The 22,551-nt window shown below is 41.2% G+C and overlaps 1 protein-coding gene across 1 annotated transcript in view; it reads right to left on the bottom strand.

The window, feature by feature from the left end:
• Positions 1–21,965, bottom strand: part of reck (reversion-inducing-cysteine-rich protein with kazal motifs) — a 253,720-nt gene extending 231,755 nt beyond the window's left edge. Inside the window, exon 1 of the mRNA XM_039753505.1 lies at positions 21,741–21,965. Within this exon, the coding sequence (XP_039609439.1) occupies positions 21,741–21,810 (70 nt within the window). The 5' untranslated portion in view covers positions 21,811–21,965. The remainder of the gene's footprint in view (positions 1–21,740) is intronic.
• Positions 21,966–22,551: the final 586 nt, after the last annotated feature.

Here is a 22,551-nt window from a genome sequence, read left to right on the forward strand (position 1 = left end):
GTTAGCCGCAGAGCTCAGCTCAGAGCGAAATGAGGTGAATGGGAGGGGAGATGATGACATCACTCCTCCACCCGCCTTAACTGTCAATCTCCCCACAAACACAGTCTCTCGGAATTTGCATAAGCACAGCCTTTGACCAGCAATTTGAACTTAGTTAGAAAGTGATCAAAACTGTCGTTTATACCCTCGCCCTCTCATTAAACTTGTATCCCGCATTAGCCGTGGGCATGACAAACGCCAGCGGCAGCCTGTCTATGAACTTAATTTAAACTTTAGTTTTACACCGTGCTTTGTTTCTGAAGTAGCTGCAGGCATGAATATACTTGTACAGTATGTGTCACTCGCTCGCTTCTTAATGTTTCGCTGCCTTCTCAATTGTATAATGCATGTTTTCTTCAGCGCTTTTTCGAGCTCTTCCTGGTTTTCTGCGTAATGCGTTGACAGTCAGTTCACGTGATTACGTGGGAGGCGTGATGATGTCACATGAAACTCCGCCCCCCACGGCCATCGAGCTCAACTCCATTACATTATATGGAGAAAAATAGCTTCCATTTATGACCATTACGCATAGAATTTCGAAATGAAACCTGCCCAACTTTTGTAAGTAAGCTGTAAGGAATGAGCCTGCCAAATTTCAGCCTTCTACCTACACAGGAAGTTGGAGAATTAGTGATGAGTCAGTGAGTCAGTCAGTCAGTCAGTCATTCAGTCAGTCAGTCATTCAGTCAGTCAGTGAGGGCTTTGCCTTTTATTCGTATAGATTAAAACAGTGTCTTATGGTGAAATACAGTACACCCCCAAAATTTGCGGGGGTTACGTTCCTAGAGCACCCGTGAATTGTGAAAAACCGCAAATTTTGGATGTGGTTAAAAAAATGCCTATTTTCATAGTTTAAACCCTAAATATGCCCCCTAAAGACTTTAATTTCTAACTCAGCTTAATACATTACCTAAAAAAAAAATGTAAAGGTAAACCTGTAAACTGTACTGCTATGTCTCCCGCAATGCTAGAATGTAAAATACTGATGCTATATGTACTGTAATTCATGCAAGCGCGTTTTCATTGCCAGAAGCCTTAGATGGTGCAACTCATTTCGGCGGCATCTTGGGGCTTTAACCCTTAAACATCCACATATTTGGGGATTAATGCATCCCTGGACGCCCAATACTTTTTTGCTGCATTTTAAGTAAACATCACAATTCACAAAGAAAAAGTGAAATTTTAATGGAACGCACTTTTTTTTAATGGAAAGAGCACCACAATTACTGCAACACTGATCATTTTACACACTGCTAATGAACTGTAAAAACTATTATAAAAATTACTGGAATAATATGTACAAAGTGCAACTGATGCCATGGATGAAACTCCATGGGTGAATCACTGAGCCAGCTGCGCTTGAACTGGCTGCACACAAGCACACAGAGGTAAGTGCTATGAGGCTGCAGTACTGCAGGGTGTCACGCTTGGGTCACAGAATTGCACAGAAACACAGGAGATTGTAGAGACAGAAACTTTATTCAAACACTTCAAACAAACATGTCTCTTTCAGAAGTAAAAGGAGCTCAGTATGCAGTTAGTTATCGATTAAAGAACAGACAAACATCATAGGGAAGCACAACCAGCAACAGGAGCAGAGAATGTCTGGGGGAGGAGAGAGAAACTAAGCAATCAGCCAAAAAGGACAGGTGCTGTTCAGGCTTTTAAGTAAATTTAGCATCGCGCGAGAAGTAAGCCCAGCAAGTAAGAGAGCAATGTGAAGGTAGTCTATCAGCGTTTTTTTAAGAGGAGGTTTTTGAGGAGCGTCTGTGTCTTCAAAGGGTGCGTTCAGCCCCCCAGTTCACAAAGGGCTGCCGCTAAGATTCACACTGTGGAGAAGACAGTGATTTATTTATTTCTATGGTGGAGAGTCCAGGGACGCACCCAGCCTTGACCGGTCCTGCATGCACTCACAAACAGAGACAAAAGCAAAGCAAACCGGTAATCAAACAGCAAATAAAGAATGTAATGAAAACAAATGAAATAAGAAAACAACGATACCACCCCTGTTCCCCTTACGGCAATTACACATTAAATACAACAAAGCACAAACAAAACATACACAGTAAATCATGAAAAAGTTCATGAAAAATGGCAACAGATGAAATGTAATGATGAAAATAGATAGTCCAGAGATCCACACGTTGAATGGGAATGTACAGATAGTCCTACCGGTAGTTTCTGAAATGGTGAAGATGGGTGGACGGGTTCAGGAGCGCTCCGTTCTTTGCAGGATGGCCATGAATCCACTTACAGTCCCCATGTACACAGGCAGACAATCCAGACGCACAAAACGATCCAGGACAAAATGAATAAGTACAGGTAACCCAACAGAAGGCAGACAGACAGGAACTTGAAACACAAATAACAAAATCATTTTTTTTGCTTATGGTCACCGGCCCCCTTTGTAAAATCTGTGCTGACATCCTTTGACCTCAACAGTCCCAGCACCCTCAGCAGAAGACCAATCAGAGCTACTGCAGGGACTTCTGGGAGTTGTAGTTTCAAATTCTATTGGCTACTTTCACCATCCCAAGCCACAGTTGCTTCCTGTACTCTCTACATTACAGTATTGCCACAAAAAAAGCTGTAAAAATTGCGTAGGATATTTGCGGTTTTTCACTAACAATTATTAGTTAGGTTCTAAGGAAAAATCTGCAAATGACTGAGACCGTGAACTCTGAACTGCGACTTCACGGGGGTCTACTGTACTGCAGTTTTAATGAAAGAGAGAGGAAATATCTTAAGTGCAGCTCCATTATAAGAGCCTCACATATTAAAACAGTAAATTCCTTTATAGTTAGCAATACTGACTCTATTAAAGAGTTGACGCCCATTGACAGGAAATGAACATACAACAAAAGAAGTCACATTTTTTATCTTAGAAAAAATACACCAGACTTCTTAACCCAAACATAACCCAAAACTGTACATGGATCTGTGAAGGTTTTATGGTTTCACACTTTACATCCGCATGAATATGAACCTCCTTCTCTATTGATGGAAAATTGTGTTGTAAGTGCAGGACTGTATGGGTGTGCATTCAGACGTCCTACAAGGTCTAGACACCATAATCGATGGAACACAAGAATGTCATAACCTGACCAGGATGGTCCTCTGTTCCTGTCGGAATGCCCAGATAATGGATGGAGGTGGGACGATTTGATGTTTTGAACAATTCATTCTCCGGCATGAAAGGTGTCAGTGCTTCCCCAGCTGGACACCCGAAGGTTTGCCTGGGAATTGTAGTACAGATCAGCGACTTTTCTGGGGTCCTTGGGTGTGGCAGGGGGGTGCTATGAAGAATGGACCTCTCTATTTCGAGGAGCTTCCATAAGATTCAGAAATGCTTCCAGCATGCAATGCCATGACACCAGAAGTGCACCTTCCAGAATAAAAAGAGGCATCTCAGAAGTCGGGAGTTGGAGTCGGATGTGGAGGATGAACAAAACTCACTTGGAAGGTGTGGAAGAAAAAAAGAGATACAGAGAGAGAGAGAGAGAGTATATGGTGCTTGTGTGTAAATTGAGAAACCCATTGCTGATATTTTTTACAAACTATTATTTGAACACAGAACTTGTGTCTTTGGAGTTGTGCCTGGGGTGCTGTAATGCTCCCTAGTGGTCACAATGTTCAGAATGCATCACTTGGTCAGTTTACTTTCAGATAAATTTCCAAAAATCTTGATAAGATCAATAACTAAATCAATTCTCTGTTGATATGCTGCAGGGATGGACTCCACATCCTCATAACCCTGAAACTGGCATTTCAGTAAATTAATATTGAAAGTAGTTCCTTTGTAAGCGTTCATTAATAATACTCTTTTGGAAAGATGCATTATAAAGTCTATTCTATTATTTGCATAATGTTGATTTCCTCTGGAAACCACTCACTAAACAATGTTATAAAGTAACTTCACTTTCGTGTACTCTTTAATAATTCCCCTTTCACTTGAGATCTATTTTCTAGTGTTGCTTTGGTAGAAGTTGAGCCACAAAGCATAAAGCCCCCATCAAACAAAATGACTTCTCCAGCGATTTTCAGTTGCAGTTATCACTTACGTAATCTTGGCAATGTGCCTGTGACTTCTAGTTGTGTGGTGTGACTACATAAGTGACTCTACAACTTGCCATGACAAAATAAATCAGCTTTGATTTTGCTGCTAGACACGTTCTTATGTATGCAAGTACTGACAACCAATGAACTCTCCAACGGAAGCACCATGTAGAATGCAGCCATGTTGATCAGAGGAAGGAACTGTGGAAACAGAAAAAGAACTTATCATTCCTGATGTTTTGTGTCTCTTGTATCACAGTAGAATGAAAAAGGTTGAAGCTGAACTCCTCATACCAGCCACTGGATGAATTAGACAGCATGTTAACAGACTATAAAAATGGTGGTAAGCTCAAGATATTTTTACGGTTCAACTGGGATTGGCTCCAGCAGACCCCAGTGACCCTGCAGTTAGGATATAGCGGGTTGGATAATGGATGGATGGAATGGGAAATTTGAAACTGTGGTTAAAGTCGTCAGTAAATCATGTAATCTGTCATCCCCTTCAATTCCGAGGTATGCAATCTGACATCCAGAAACCAAAGAGATCAAACTGCTTCCTTCATTAAGTATGACGCGTTCTCCAATTCAATGTCATGTAAAGTGACACCAACATTCACCTCGTCCTTATTACCTACTGGGAAAGTCACAGTTAAGGAAATGCGCATTGCAGAATTCAGAATGTGGAATTGATTATGATGAAGTTGGATGATAATCTTGAAAGCAATGCATTTTTTTTACCAGTAAAAATGGCTACAAAGGAGCAAAGGTACCACGGGTGAACTAACATACAGCTTTCAATTTACAATAACTTCTTTAAAAAACAGATTTTGAGAAAATTGCCATACCACTAATCGCTTTCACCTGACTGTTGTATTTCAGCCAAGGTTCATTTCCTTGTTTAATGTCCTTATTGTTCATTTTTCCCTTTTATTAATTACTTTTTTACAAAATACCCGCGCTTCGCAGCGTCGAAGTACTGCCTTAAATTTTTATTAAGAAGAAAATTAAACCTTTTTAAACTGAGGGAAAATATACCAATAATTATTTGTTAAGGATCTCTTTGTATACCACATTGTAAGTTCGGCCCTCTGGTTGTAATATGACCAAGCTGTGCGCTGAGCTTACTCTTGAGCATGCAAAGTACAGTTGGCCAGGTGAACAGTAATCTTGTCTCAAATCTCACAGCTTGGTTTGAGTTTCATGGTTTGTTTCAATTACGACAATATTTGTAGGACTTGTGTTGAAGTGACATTCGTCATCTGTTAAGCGTTGTAAGTATACAACCAGTTTCATCGATAACTTCACATCCAGCTTTTGAGAGTTTAAACATTCATAAACATCAAAGTGTCCACTACTGAAATTGTCACCTGTGAATCTAAGATGTTTGAGGCATTGGCGGTTGTCCAAAGGTGTAAAATATTTGGCCATTTCGGTACACTTGAAAGCGACAACCGAACAATTCACCAGCAGCCATCAACTCACATGCAGAACCATAGGTGAAGGGCTTAAGCATTTCACTCTTATAGTGCTCCTGTGTAGTATAATTATCTCCTGTACCGTCATCAGTCCACATCTTGAACCTGTCCCAGTCATTCAATACATAAGACACAATGTTCCTCCAGATATCAAGAGTGAGCCTGATATGGCCGTGCAATATGTAACAAGGAGAATGGAAAAAGCAGGTGCCATCTCCGGGCATGGAAACCACTCGGTAAGTGACAGTTCTTTGATCGATGGTGGTCACCTCGATAGACATGTTGGAACGATAAAGGAAATGGGTACCTGAACAATGTAAAGTAAGTCTAAAATATCTACACAATAACTATAATCGTAATAAATGAACAATAAAACAGCGGAGAAGCCGTGGATTAAATAAAAAGGCCGCAGTTATCGGCAGGGAGATGTGAATCCCGTGGCGAAGCAAGGAAGGGAATGTAGAGACTGGAGCGACGGACGGCCTTATATAGGCAGGCAGCCAACAATGTGGGAGGCGTGAGGATGGGGGACCCAACGCCGCCTCACACGGTGACCGAGCTGCAGGCTATGGACGTATATATGTACTTAAGTAGGATTTAGTTAGCGTTGGGAACCTGCGTAACAAATTTCTTGAAGATGGGCCCATAAGTAACAAAGACCGTTGAAATGTTCAATATGGCAGCCGACAGAGGCATCATACCACCGAAATAAGTACGTACATTGGTTTTGGTTAGTGCAGGGAAGCCGCCTACCAAATTTTGTGAAGATGGGACCGTAAATAACAAAGTTCAACATGGCGGACGTTGTCCACCATTATGACCGTTGCGCATTGAATTTCGAAATGAAACCTGCTTAACTTTTGTAAGTAAGCTGTAAGGAATGAGCCTGCCAAATTTCAGCTTTCTACCTATACGGGAAATTGGAGAATTAGTGACGTTGGAAAGTTCAATATGGCGGCTGACAGTGGCGTCACACCACCAAAATAAGTACGTACATTGGTTTCGGTTAGCGCAGGGAAGCCGCCTACCAAATTTCGTGAAGATGGGGTCAGCCTTCTACCTACACGGGAAGTTGGAGAATTAGTGATGAGTGAGTGAGTGAGTGAGTGAGTGAGGGCTTTGCCTTTTATTAGTATAAATAGTGTGACAATGACAACCCCTGAATTTAAGACGCTTTAAAATTTTAAATTTGGAAACACATTAAAAAAGTGCATCACTCTGGAAGCAGTAAAGTATTTCATTATTAAACGCAAATTATTCAATTTGTGTATACAATGTACCCTTAAGTCCACAAGCTGTGTTGCAGCCTGTACGCCATCTTTTTCAAAACTCTTCATCATTAAACTGCGTAGTCCAACCATTTGTTGACATTCCATCTTTGTAGTTCTTATATTGACAACTACAACCTACAACGTTTGTGTGCACTGGCACGCCCAATGGCACTCTCTCCAGAGCTCCAGGGTACGCTCTGATCTCAATTATTCAGGCCTGGGAATACGTATGTGTGTGTGTGTGTAAATATAGAGATGGGAAAACATCAGCACAAACACATCGCACAGAACACCAATAGTCATCACTCCTAATCAGCCCATATACCAAAATATTTAACTTACATAAAATTATTTCAGAAAGTTCTGAGGTTAGCATGCTAAATTCACACATTTCATAGATTGTGGGTACTGACTGCTATGAAATCTGGTAGTCCTAATCTCTAATATTCTTATCAGAAGGAAGGAGTACAGATGTGGGGTAAATACAGGTCTGATAAGACCATAATGGCTTTACATTTCTTTTACTACTCACAATGATTCTTTTACACCAACCTTTGATTCAGGCACAACATTTATTATTACTGTAGATGCGTGATGCTGATGGAAGACCAGATCAAGCTTTGCCGGTTACACTTGTCCTACCCACATTAAACCTTTCTTCTTCTTCCTTGCCAGATCAACATGCGGACAACAATACAGATTTCCACTTTAAACCTTTCTACCCACTCATAAAATTTTCACCAAGTTAGGCTGCTCTCACTTCTATACTAAGCCAACATCCTTCTGCTCAGCAGGTTTCACTCCCTTTGGGCAAAGAAATCTCACAAAGGCGCGCTGTTCAATAGCAGAGTGTCCATGTTCATTTGACCCTGGGCTTCACCTAGACCAGAGGTGTCCAGCTACGGTCCTGGTGGGCCAAAGTGACTGCAGGTTTTCATTGTAACCCTTTTCCTAATCACTGGCCAGTTTTCACTGCTAATTAACTCCTTTTCCCTTCGTTTTAACAGCCCTGTTTTTAAGGATTCAGTCCTCTGAATTGATTCCTATCTTCATTAAATGACAGCCAAACAGAAATGAGACGTGAAACGAGCCGACAGATGACCAGCTAAACTGGGATTTCAAACTCCAACCAGTCTCTTAATAAGAAGCTGATTCCTGCTGGTAATTAAACTCGTTATTTAATTCCACGGCTTGTTGCTGCTCTTGTTCTGCCACAGCAGACATTTACAAAACAGTTCATTTTCTGTTTTTTCTAAGACCACCATCAAAACTTTTTGGTGACCTGAGAGATCAGCGTTACTGAGACCACCTTCACCTTTATTTTCAGATATTGTGTGATTGGCACAGGTGAGCTGGTCAGGTGGTGGTTTGTTTTGTGTCTCATTATTGTTTGGCTGCTAATTAAAGAAAAAGAGACAACTAAGAGGCCTGAGTCAAGTTAATTCAAATTAAGAAAAAATAATTTCATTAGCAGCAAAAATGGATCACCATTGAAGAGGATGGTTAGAATGAAAACCTGCAGCCACTGCGGCCCTCCAGGGCTGGAGTTCGACACCCATGACATAGACTAACAGCAGAGTGCTGCACTGCACATCTTCAAACTACCCACAAGCCATTGCGAACGTGTTGTATTGCATCGACTTCTGATGCTCTATTAATGTTTAAGGTACTGTACTCCTTCAAACGTGATTGAAGATTGAATTTCCATCCATCCATCCATTATCCAACCCGCTATATCCTAACTACAGGCTCACAGAGGTCTGCTGGAGCCAATCCCAACCAACACAGGGCGCAATACAGAAAACAAACCCCGGGCAGGGCGCCAGCCCACCGCAGAAGATTGAATTTGCATATTTTAAACTAATTAATCAATTAGATATATTTAGAGAAATCTGGGCTGCAAATGATGTTTTATGTTCCACGGAAAATGAATGTCTAGTGCTAAAGTATGAGTAGAAAAATGTTATTTTTTAAATGTTGTTGAATTTTGTCTGTTAATATGACTGCAATTATGTTCTATTGGTTAATAAAGGGTTATTTTAATTAATTAATTAATTTTTAAATTGACTTTACTTTTTCATTTACCCTCACATACAGTATTAAAATAATACAGCGGACAGTCCCCCTTAGAGTTCCGGTCCTGCTTAGAAACGACTGAGCGCAAGATGCTTGTAAACTACCATTTATTTCCAGCACTGAAATTAATGACATTTTGACACCATGCCATTTTAAAATTAGGTTTTACTGGTATACCACGCAACCCAAATGCTGACCAGAGTTTTTCTTTTACTCTCCTCTGTTGTTTACTGGCTACAGTTCAACAATTAATTAGTAAAAAGATATTGCCGGACTTCATTTATGTAACTCAATTTCAAATCATTTTGTTTTCCTGTGTTTTTTAACAAATTTGTGTCTTTATTGCTACTAATTCAGTATTTTGGAATTTGTCACATTTATACTGACATTTTACCTGAGAGCTGTCAGTAAAGACCCCAATACAATACTAAACTGAATCGAATTGATTAATAATAATAATAATACATTTTATTTATATAGCGCCTTTCCCATGCTCAAGGTGCTTCTCAGAGTCTTAGAAAAAGAAACAGGGATGCCAAAATTGTATGGGATGCCAATCCAATACAAGAAACATGCACACTTTATGCCACCAATTAACTTAAACCACGCATTTTGAGAGAGAAAAACAGAGCAGCAGGGAGAACGTGCGAACGACTGAATCCATACTAATTACTGCCCTACTTCTTTTAAATGGAAATAAACTTTTTTTTTTTTTTTTATTTGGTTGTGCTTAAACTCAAGAATTCCAGACATCTCCATGTGGCTGTGGATTTAACCCTAACCCTAAAAATACACACTATCAACCCAACTTTCTGTGACAAAATAATGCCAAGAACTCAGCTCTCTGCATTCAATCATCATTCTCACGACCAGTGCCATCCTGAGTGGAGCTCACCACACTAAAATCTGGGTTTCGAGAAAGCCGATTTTTGTTAGTTGTGCCTCTCACCAGGACAGCTGCCTCATGCGCTACAGGCAACACAATTCTTTGCGATACTGTAAATGGTCAAAGGATCCCTGCAATCTGCTGATGTTAAAGCTGCAGCCTGCTTTTCGTAGATGTCCATTGAACTCAACCTGCCTTACACAACCTTTGTGAAACGGACTGCTGAGAAGCTGACAATGTCCACTTTATCAGGCGTCTAATTGACTCTTTAAAGCTAGGAAATCTGGGTAACTGATGTTAGATATTATCTGAAATTGGAAAAAATCTAATTTGCACTTAGACAATCTGTACAGAACTTTTTCAGAACCTGTCAGGATCTAATCAATAACATTTTAGAATAAGGATTTAAACTGAGGAAGCAGAATCTCTCTCTTTTTTTATTCTATTTATTTTTATTCATTTAATCATTTATATATTTACTTATTTTCATGGGTGGCACGGTGGCACAGTGGTAGCGCTTCTGCGTCGCAGTAGGGAGACCTGTGTTCGCTTCCTGGGTCCTCCCTGCATGGAGTTTGCAAGGCAGGAAACAAAACCCGGGCAGGGCACAAGCCCACTGCATGGTGCACACACACACACCCACACACCAAGCACACACTAGGGACAATTTAGGATCGGCAATGCACCTAACCTGCATGTCTTTGGACTGTGGGAGGAAACCGGAGTACCCGGAGGAAACCCACACAGACACGGGGAGAACATGCAAACTCCACGCAGGGAGGACCCAGAAAATAAACCCGGGTCTCCTAACTGCGAGGCAGCAGCACTACCACTGCGCCACCGTGCCGCCCTAAAGGTCATTCACTTATTTCAAATTCCCCTATAAATCAAAAACTTACACAGCAAAAATTAACAATAATGACCTCATATACTGTAGCTCTGTCAAGTTTGTCATTTATTACAGTTAAGGCCCATCTCCAAACTTAAGTTCTCCATGCACATTTATGTATTTTATTTTCATTCTCACGTTCATGGGTGCCTATTCTGGTAGTAGTAGTGCACTGGAACACCGAGTCACATATAAAGATGCCACAATGGTGTGGGCATTGATAACACCATTACCGGAATCAAACTCTTCAAATGATCACTGCTTCTATTAGAGGGTTTGAAATGGAAGATTATGTGTGACAAAATTAAATGCAATCCGACGTGTTAACAAGAATGAAATGTGCATTTCATTTTAGTATGGTTTTATCACGTCATAATTAAAAACATATCAAGCAAATTGATCAACTGCTTTTCACTACATCACGGAATTTTCATGTCAGTTTAAGATGCAATACTAAAGCATAGTGCATTTTGTTCCCGTCCATAGACCGTGCATAATAACTAAAAGCAAAGCAGTCGTATTGCATTTCACTTTTAGGCAGCTCCGTGTGTAATGCATGTCGATTCAACACTATTCTTTACTCATGTCAAAACGTAATGCAAATCAAATGACCAATCAGTGCAAAAAATTGGGGATAGGGGCGTCAGCAGTCGGGGTTCCACTCCTAAACATTTTTTGTGTTCTGGCAGTAGGAATACGTTTCATCAGTGAAGTTATTAACCAAAACAGCAAAAGTATGTTTAAGGTTTTCTGTAAACGTTTCCACTGTTTTTTTTTTTATACATGTTAAAATAAGCCAAGTGCAGTGGAACCTCAGGTCACAACCGTAATTCGTTCCAAAACTCACTGACCCAAAGTAATTTCCCCCATAGGATTGTGTGTAAATACAATTAATCTGTTCCAGACTGTAAGAACTGTATGTAAATACATATTTTTTAAGATTTTTAAGCACAAAAATAGTTAATTATACCATCGAATGCACAGCGTAATAGTAAACTAAATGTAAAAACATTGAATAACACTAAGAAAACCCTGAACAGAGAAAAGTAACATTCCAAGAGTTCACGCTACAGCCTTACGAACTAATCGCTGTAAACACTTTTTTTAGTGAGTTTTAAGTACAGGGAAAAAAATGAACATTTGAAAAATCTGTAATTTAATAAACCACCAAGAAAAGTAACATTGCAACAATGCACGTTACGTACCGGTCGCTGTAAACAGAAGTAAAGTGGAAGTTAAAATCCAACAGAAAGAAGTCTTCATTAAATACAACAAGGTTAAAACAATGCTGGAAGCAGTCTCTTTAAAAACAAGCCCAGTGCATTCTGTAACTGCCTTCTCGGCCTTATGCGGCCAGCCCTCTCTCTCTATCTCTCGCTTGCTCGCTGCACAGGGAATGCACAAGGAGAAACTGAACACGTGTGGGAATCATCGGGGCATACGAACCGTAATTGAAACTGGCTTGTTTGTCACTCGAGTGTGTGGTCGTGAACAGATGCAAAAGTTTGAAGAACTTTTTGGTCGTAACCCGACTTGTACGTGGTCCGAGACGTTCATAACCCAAGGTTCCACTGTAGTTGCATTAGTTGCATGTAGTTGCAGGTGTGGGTTGTTAGCACTTTTAAGTAAATTTTTGTTAGTATAGCCAAGCTTGGTTTTCTCATAGCTTTTTAGTCATAAACAGATATTATAGATTTTTTTCATTGTTTCAACATGGCAGAGAATTAAATCATTGAGCAAATAGCAAGCAAAAGCTGCTCTGCTACCCCTTCTTCCTGTTGCACCTCCCACATCACATGGAAAGGGACACGGTCATACACTTTTTACAAACCCACAAAACACCTGTATTCTGGGTTATCGTACTTCCACACCATCACACTCTACAGCAACTGTGCCAGGAAGTAGAGTTAGTTTACTTTTCCACAGGCTAGGATGAAATCCACATTGTTCCTCCCTGCATCTTAGGCTGCACCCAGTGGCGTAGGGAAGAATTTGTGAAACTCCCCACCCTTGCCCCAAAAAAACAGCATTTACAATAGAACCCTGATATAATGTCCCTATTTAGAATTTTCACATATTTAACATTTTTGGGATGCTGTTGTTGACATAAAATGTCCTTAAAGGCTATGTTCACACGGTAGCTAAAAGAGACTCAATCCTGATTTTTGCCCTCGATTCAGATTTTTTTTTTTTTTTGACTGCTCTGATACATTTTGCAACTCATCCAAATATGACTATCCAGAATGAGCCCCACATGCACAAAATGAATAAGATGCAAACTAAACCATGCTGCTCTACTTCATAACATTTCAGTGCAGGACGCATTCAGATTGAACAGTTTCTGATGGCAAGGAAGAGAATCAAGAAGCAAAACATCAGAGCTGCTGGTTTCAAAGCATTTATCACCGCCGGTCTTCTGTACATAGAAACAAGTGGCACAAAACAAAGGGAGACAGGACTGGTGAGTGTCATGTGGATGGTCCTGAAACTAAACAGTCACAAACTCTTTTTGAAAAGATTTGATTCCATAATGTTTTTTGCCTGCGGTAGGCTGGCGCCCTTGCCCGGGGTTTGTTTCCTGCCTTGCGCACTGTGTTGGCTGGGACTGGCTCCAGCAGAGCCCCGTGACTCTGTAGTTAGGATATAGCGGGTTGGATAATGGATGGATGGATGTTTTTTGCTAATCGTAATTCTCTAAAAAAAATCAGATCTTTATCTTATATGAGTTTAAAAAAAATGGGAATTGAGCTGCAATGTAAATGTAGTCTTGTTCCGAATTTCAAATGCAAGGTGGTACGCAGCAGTTTATAGCAATAGCACAGTTGCTCTCAACAATAAGGCGGCATTCATTAAAAGATTTAATGACAATAATAACTCAACAAAAGACCAAATCAGGACAGTTAAAACTTAATGATATCTATTAACCCTAAAAATAACTGCAGTGAAAATATATGCAAGAAACAACAATATCCTGCAAGTTTTATTTTTATTCCTCCGGCGGTCCCTACGAAAATGCTACATGACTATTCTCCTGTATTTTAAACTTGTTTACCACTCTGCTGAAGTCAAAAATTATTCAAACAAATATTTAAAGTCTAAATTATACTCAATTTGTTGCAGTTTGGAGAAAAACTGCTGTAATATTAACATACACTCACCGGCCACTTTATTAGGTCCACCTGTTCCAACTGCTTGTTAACACAAATATCTACCCAGCCAATCACATGGCAGCAACTCAATGCATTTAGGGATGTAGACTTTGTCAAGATGACCTGCTGAAGTTCAAACTGAGCATCAGAATGAGGAAGAAAGGTGATTTAAGTGACTTTGACATGGCATGGTCGGTGGTGCCAGGCTAGTCTGAGTATTTCAGAAACAGCTGATCTACTGGTATTTTCACGCATTACCATATTTAGGGTTTACAGAGAATGGTCCGAAAAAAGGAAAATATCCAGTGAGTGTCAGTTCTCTGGGCAGAAATGCCTTGTTGATGTCAGAGGTCAGAGGAAAATGGCCAGACTGGTCTGAGCTGATAGAAAGGCAACAGTAACTCAAATAACCACTTGTTACAACTGATGTATGCTGGAGCATCTCTGAACGAACAACACTTCGAATCTTGAAGCAGATGGGCTGCAACAGCAGGAGGCAACATAGGGTGCTACTCCTGTCAGCTAAGAATAGACAACTGCGGCTACACTTTGCATGGACTCTCCAAAATTGGACAACAGAAGATTGCCTGGTCTGATGAGTCTCGATTTCTGCTGAGATATTCGGATGGTAAGGTCAGAATTTGTTGTCAACAACATGAATGCACGGATCCATCCTGCCTTGTATCAATATTTCAGGCAGGTGGTGGTGGTATAATGGTGTGGGAGATATTTTCTTGGCATACTGTGGACCCCTTTGTGCCTACTGAGCATCCTTTTAATGCCACAGCCTACCTGAGTATTGCTGCTGACCATGTCCATCCATTTATGTCCGCAGTGTACCCATCTTCTGATGGCTACGTCCAGCAAGATAGCGATCACAATGCTCATGGTGGTTTCTTGAACATGACAATGAGTTCACTGTACTCAAATGGCCTCCTCAGTCATCAGACCTCAATCCAATAGAGCACTTTGGGATGTGGTGGTATGGGAGATTCATATCATGGATGTGCTGCCGAAAAATCTGCAGCAACTATGTGATGCTATCATGTCAATATGGGCCAAAATCCCAGAGGAATGTTTTCAACATCTTGCTGAATCTGTGCCACAAAGAATTACAGGGTCCAACCCAGTACTGGCAAGGTGTACCTAATAAATTGACCAGTGACTGTATAACAATGAAACATTTTGAGACCCCAATGTTATTACTTACTTATTTGTATTTCAATTTTGCATATCCTTATTTCTACTGGGTCCAGAGCTGTTAGCTTTCTCCATGAAGCGATTTAAATAAGCCTGTGATCACCTGCAATAGGCAGAGGTGGGAAAGGAGGACAGAAGAAGTCTTTTCTGTCGCACTTGCAACAATGTTCGATTTACCTGGCACACAGTTATCTGTTGAGTTTAAGACACACACAGCATTTTGCTAGTTTTGGCCTATCATACCAGTTGATTGATTTGGGCAGCACTTGCTTCTTTTCTTGATCTTATTATGATAGATCTCTTTGATGTCTACAAGCTAATGTATGCAGATTTTCTCATGTTCACCCAGCTGTCACCTGTAGCGTTATGCGACGTCACACAACAGTTTTTTAATGTCACATTTAGTCTAACAATACCCAAAATGTTTTTCTCTTTTTGCAAAAATTGAATTTTTTTTTGTGGTTGGCTTTGCGGAGGCCCTTTGGGTCTGGAGGCCACACTACCTCATGGACATCCACTAAGCCAATGGCTCAACCATCGGACCGAGTCTCCTGTCCAGCACACTAGAATAGGCCTTACCTGGGAGGCAGAGGAGTGTGATAGATCTGTAAGTGAAACACACCTTCGGTCACCTTTCTTAAAAATGGGACTCCTCGTTGCCCCATCTGACTGTGACCTTCGGCAGGAACTCGAGTGGTGAAGTGTGAAGCGGCAGTGATGAGAATCGGTATCTCCAAGTCTGAGGCCATGGTTCTCCCACACAAAAGAGAAGATTGTTCTCTCCAGGTGAGGGAGGGATCTCCTAGTGGAAGAGTTCAGACATCCTGGGATGTTGTTCATGAGCATTGGAAGATGGGAACTTGAGATCAACAAGTGGGCTGGAGCGGTAGCAACTATTTTACAAGGGCTGTAGCAGTCCATGGTGGGAAAGCAGGAACTGAGTTGAAAGACAAAGCTCCAGGTTTACCTGTCCACCTACATCCCTGTCCAGAGCTGTGGGCAATGACTGAAAGAATGAGAAAGCGAGTACAGGCGGCAGGAATGAGGTTCAGTTGAAAGGATGCTGGGCTGACACACTATGTGTGGGTGAGAAGCTGTGCCATTTGAGATAACACCACAGGGTAACACCGCAGCAACTCCAAAATAAGGAGGAGTCAGTTGAGTTGGTTGGGCATGCCCCCTGTTCAGCTCTACATAGGGTTGCTCTGGGTACATCCCTCTTTGTGGAGGCTCCATGACAGACGCAGGACATGATGGAGAGATCATATTACTCGGCTGGCTTGGAAATGTAAAATGTGTCGCTGAGGAGAGGGAGGTTTGGGCCGACCTGACATAACAACCCTCACCAGGAAAAGTGGTTTGATAAGATGAGACGAGATGATACCATTTTCAAATTGTGAGAACTTAATGTGGCATAACTAGTGGCATTTTTCTCACTTTCAACACCTTCAATGAGTTGTAATTTCCTTTCAGTGAACCTTGCAGTCTAGTGCTTTGTGCAAGTCCAGAGTTTCACTTCTCCGTTGTCAAACAACAGATCAGGGTAAGGGATGGGATAGACAATAAACATTGAAGAGACACACACTTTAACATCAGGGCCCTGGGCAACAATTTGTTTTTAACCTCAGGGCCCTGTTTAAAGGGGTTAAGTTAAGGGTGAGGGCTAGGATAGACCATAGATGGCAATGCAATGGCATTAATGTAAAAATTCCTGGATTTGTGTGCTTAAAAATAAGAAATTCAACGCTCTTATGCATGTGCACAGTGGCCCTTATACCACGGATGCCAGACAGTGATAGGTGGGCATTTTAATGTTGTCTACTCCAAGCAGTGTGGCCCACTGGAATTGTTCAAGACAAGGCTATCAGATCAGTCCCCACTTCTGAACCATTCAAACTGTCTGTTAACAGATAATAATTAGAAAAGGCCTTTGGGACTTTTACAGTATTTAAGGAACTGTGTCAAAGTAATAGAAGGAGTCTTTGAGAACTTTTACCACAGTATTTATTTGAAATGTAAAAAACTAAAATTAAAAAAACTGCAAATTGAATTTTGACCCAGGACTGGCTTAATATCGAATGCACTAAAATGACTTGCCACGATCAATTATAAAAACTAATACAATGAAGCTGTTACATCTTAAGCTTAAAGAAACAAAGACAATTCCAAATGCACAACAAAGAAAAGTGCGACATCTTGTTTGTTTCTTTTTCTTTTTAACTGGGTCTTCTTAAAAAGAAGAAAATTGGTTGCAGATGCAGTTTGCTCAGAAGCTGGGAGACCAAGAACAAAAACACCAATGGAGCAACTGGGCTCAGGGTGGGAAGGGATGTGGTCACCCCGTCTGAACACTTTTGGTAACCATTTAGGAAGTGCGTGGAGGGCTCACCTCGACATGTGCGTGGGCAACGATGTACAAAAGGATTTTCAAACCTAAGAATTACCGGCCACCATGGTTATTAATCAGCATTGAGAAGTCAGAAAGCAGACACATGCAGCAGAACCCATCAAGGAGACCTAATCTAAACCACTTCAAGCGCTCGGCCCCACGGACTGATGAACTTGAAAGCTGCCCTCCTAGTGTTTTATCTGCAAAAATCGCCATTTGATGTCTGCCTCACTGCTGCCTCAATCATCTGGCACCATCTCTGATGTGGAAGGATGTGCTTTCATCCAAACTGCAATTTTTCTTTATTTTATTCATTTTTAAATTATGAAAGGAATTAGTACAGTGGATCCCAGTTGTTGCTTTAAATTGGGACACCGACGGTAACTCGAGGGTACATTTCACACAAATTTTAAAACGTTTTTCTTCACACAGAGAATCAAAGACACATGGAATAAATTACTAAGTTGTGTGGTGGAGAGCAGGACTTCAGAGACCTTCACAGTTTAACTTGATGTCATTTTGGAGAAATCAGATGGATAGAACTGGCAAACTTGTTTCGCTGGATGGCCTGCTCTCATCACGACTGTTCTAATAGGTTTTTCAATTGAGTTTTCTTTTCCTGAGATTGTTTTTGAGCCTTGTGAGTTTCTTTGTGCTGTTAGGTAGACGCTATGACATACATACAGCATTCATTCATTCACTGACAACACAAGGCAGACACTAAGCCTGTATTGGATGCTAGTCTAGAGCTGAAATAAACAAGATAACAGAATATTCTGGAATCCACTTCATCCATACCTAGGCTGGGGTCTGCACCCACCACGGTCTCTAACTCACTCTCCGGGACTGAACAATTGGCTCAAAGGATGTCGGAGACGGCAACTTACTTTTGAACCTGAAGTGGAATGTGATTGAATGGTTACATCTGAACACAGACATACCCACAACACTCACTTAATCACGGCATTCAACATTCTGTTCTTTATTTTTAATTATTAAATAACACGTGCAAGCCTGCTTAATCCATATCAGGACTGTGGAGTGTGCCCCCTGATGCATAGATAGACAGCTGGAGATAGACAAACAGACAGGCACAATAAAAGACCAACTGAAAGTCCATACATTAGATAGACAGACAGAGAGGTTTATTGAAAGGTGCTATACATAAGGCAGACAGACAGGCAGGCGCTATAAAGCACAGACAGACAGTCTGAAAGGCACTATATTAAAGAGACAGATATTTATTGAAAGGCACTATGCATATTAGTTCAGACAGACAGACAAGACGTCACTACAAGATGAACTGACAGAGTGAAATTCACTATATTAAACCATACATTTACTGAAATGCATTATAAATGACAGATAGATAGATCGATAGACAGCTAAACTGGCAGGCTGAAAGGCACTATATTAAACTGATCAATTTATTGAAATGAATTATGAATGATAGAACATTAGAACACTCTAGACGAGAACAGGCCATTCAGCCCAACAAAGCTCGCCAGTCCTATCCACTTATTTCTTCCAAGAAAACATCAAGTCGAGTTTTGAAAGTCCCTAACGTCTTACTGTCTACCACACTACTTGGTAGCTTATTCCAAGTGTCTATCGTTCTTTGTGTAAAGAAAAACTTCCTAATGTTTGTGCGAAATTTACCCTTAAGACGTTTCCAACTGTGTCCCCGTGTTCTTGATGAACTCATTTTAAAATAACAGTCTCTGTCCACTGTACTAATTCCCTTCATAATTTTAAACACATTCAGTCATGTCACCTCTTAATCTTCTTTTGCTTAAACCGTAAAGGCTCAGCTCTTTTAATCTTTCCTCATAATTCAACCCCTGAAGACCTGGAATCAGCCTAGTCGCTCTTCTCTGGACCTTTTCTAGCGCTGCTGTGTCCTTTTTCTAGCCTGGAGACCAAAACTGCACACAGTACTCAAGATGAGATAGATAGATAGATAGATAGATAGATAGATAGATAGATAGATAGATAGATAGATAGATTTGCTGAAAGGCACTATATTATTATTTATTGAAAAATACTATACATAACAGACAGGCAGGAGGATGGACAGACAGATAGGCACTATGCAAGACAAACAGACATACTGATGAACTGACTGGCACCATATTATGCAGTTATATTTGTTGAAATGCACTGTACATGTTAGATAGATAGATAGATAGATAGATAGATAGATAGATAGATAGATAGATAGATAGATAGATAGATAGATAGATAGATAGATAGATAGATAGTCACTATACAAGACAGATAAACTGATGAACTGACTGACTGACAGACTAGGCAAGACAAAGACAGCCAGACGGACATATTGAAAGGCATCAGGTAACACTTTGGCACTTTAGTTTAGGTCAGTGTTTCTCAAATAGTGGGACGCGTGGCTCCGTCAAGGGGGGCGCGTTTGACCTCAGGGAACGTGCTTTTTTATTTTTCTTTTAAATTTTTTTTGAATTTAGAATGCACTTTAACTCTTTTCTGTTACATTTAATAAAGCTATTCTTTGTTGTAAATTGGTCCATATTTCTTTTTTTTTTTATTCTCTTATACGTTAATAAGGATACAGTGTTATGCAGAGGTGTACTTATAACAATTTTATAGACAAATGATACTATTTATAGTCGCGCTGGGGGCACGAGATGTTTTCTTCTTCCTAGGGGGGGGGCATGACAGAAAATAATTGAGAAGCACTGGGCTAGTGGGTGATGGTATCTCAATCCCCCTGACGTTGTTTCATGTTATAGCCTGATAAAGCTCCTCATGCCCAGTTATCTACTCATACAGTACTTGCACGTTCTACACCCTTAGCCATTACTGTGCACGTACACTTTAGGATTACAGTATTATAAATGCCTGCAGCCCAGACGCTAAACACACCGAGCACACATTCCCTTCCTGTGCCCGCTTTTCCTTTACAGGGTACACTAAGCTGCAGCCTGTTCGGGCGCATTACAGAGAGCAGAGTCTACGACTGGATGCGGCATTGGTCCAGCAAAGAGCAACCATAGGCATCCATCTGCACATTATGAGCCAGTTTGGATTTTCTAATTCACCATACATTTTAGATATGACATTCAAACCAGGACCCTGCAGCTGTGAGACATGGACACTCCGCAAAGCGCCACTCAGCCCACATACACTCTGTGTTTGGCTGTGTTTCGGATCCCAAAAACAAATCACTAAAGACAAGACCCGATCCGACGTCAAAGTTACGCTGAACATCTTGAGAGCTCGCGGCTCAAACTGCACGCTCTTTTCGAGACTCCACTACGAGGACCGGCCAGATGCGCCCCACCCCCAGTAGCGCGATTCTCTCTGAAAGGGCGCCTGTTGACCCCGTTGGCGTTACAATGTGAACTACTGTAAAGAGGACTCTGGAGACCCCCGCGACTGTGAAGGGGGTGTGGATGGAGTGTGGGTCTGAGCCCAGTTGACACTCTACACTCTCTGTGGAATGCGCCTTCGTTTACAGACTGAAAAGTATAAAAAACGTTTTAGGATTTCGCCGCGTAGTCTTTCCCCTTTTTTCCATTATTGGACCAAACACTGGCGGCTGGTTATTTATGTGTTGTAAATTCCAATTCCCTTTGCACACCTCCGATCACGCCTGTCTGATGTTTTACTGACGCAAATATTAGCGCCCGCATCTTCCAAAAATGTGCAGTGAGAAGTGCCAGTACGTAGCGGTACAGTAGCAGAAATGCGACAACTTGCCAGCCTCATTCGGAAAATCGCGAAGGACATCTGATCCACGCGCTATAAGAAAGAAGTCTCAAACTGTAAATAATCTCTTTTCTAGCACCACTTCCCTTCATCAGTATTTACCGAAATCATTTCACTGTCTTGGGTGTCCATCCGACCCAGCTGACGAAAAACAAAAAAAAAACAACGGAGCTCAACAATTTAAAAAAGGGCTGCGGACGGAAACGATGTTTTAGCGCAGCTTCTGACCGATTCAGGCAGAAGCGAAGAACTTTTCCTAAACTTCTTGTCACGTAACTTCGCGTGCTCGTTTCTTATAACTTTAAAATCCTGCTCACAAACTAAGTCCGTTTTTGTGTATTCGATCTCCAGGGTGCGCAATCAGTTACAATGAATGCTGCCGGTATTGCTCCAGACAAGGCGATACAGTTTGAAGTACTTCAGAGGCAACGGGGCACCCCGCATTTGGGGTCGCTAGAACACAGAGTGTGCCTAATGAAGAAGTTCAAATAATGTGATAAAAGAAGAGGCACTCACGTTTGATTATAAAAATACAAGACACGTAGTCAGATCGAATCGCCTACCTTGAGCTGCTACGAAGTCGTAAATGTTGACCGCGAGGAACAAAACGATCATCTCCAAACACGCGAACATCTTATTGAACTCCTAAAGTACATCCTGGACAGGAACGTAAATAAAACTGGGCGACACTAACAAGCTCCATGAGCCCATCGCCGAGCTCCTGGGGGCTGTACGCTCTGCTTTTTTTTCTCCCTCCTCCAAGCACCCAGGCCAGGAGTGCAAAGGGAGAGAGAGAGCGAGAGAGCCGGCCCCTGGACAGACGGGAGGAGGAGGAACTGAGCATGTGCGGCCCGACGCGACACAAGACTAGGCGAAGCGCAGGGGCCAGCGGCGAGTGCGCGGAAATGAACAACACAGTGGGAGAAGGCTGGGAAGTGGGGGAAGACACGGAGAACGGATCGCGAAAGCGAGTTATTGCAGAAAGCGATCTGTGGCGAATTGCTCAAAGTGGCCTAGCGTGACCCGGTGCCCAGGTACTTAGTCACGGGCGCAGCGGTTCACCGTTGTATTAGTCGTGATCTTGTGAGTGCAGGCTTTTACAAATCTCAGTTGAGATATAAATCATGATATTGTATAACAAGTATGTTTTTCTTTATTTAAGGCAAAATTTGTTTCATCTGGTAGTTTAATTGAGTATTCTTGTAAACTTAATCTGTTTACGATCCTCTTTCTTGATACCACCCTCATCTACAATGAAGGAACATATTTTACTTAATATCAGCATTGCTACGTTCATGTGGCTAAAAGAAAAACTAAAATACTTAAAATATATATACTGGGAACACCATTTAAAATTGTTGTACGGAGTGCCCA

Source organism: Polypterus senegalus, chromosome 5 (genome assembly GCF_016835505.1).
Source record: "Polypterus senegalus isolate Bchr_013 chromosome 5, ASM1683550v1, whole genome shotgun sequence".
NCBI classification, from domain to species: domain Eukaryota; kingdom Metazoa; phylum Chordata; class Cladistia; order Polypteriformes; family Polypteridae; genus Polypterus; species Polypterus senegalus.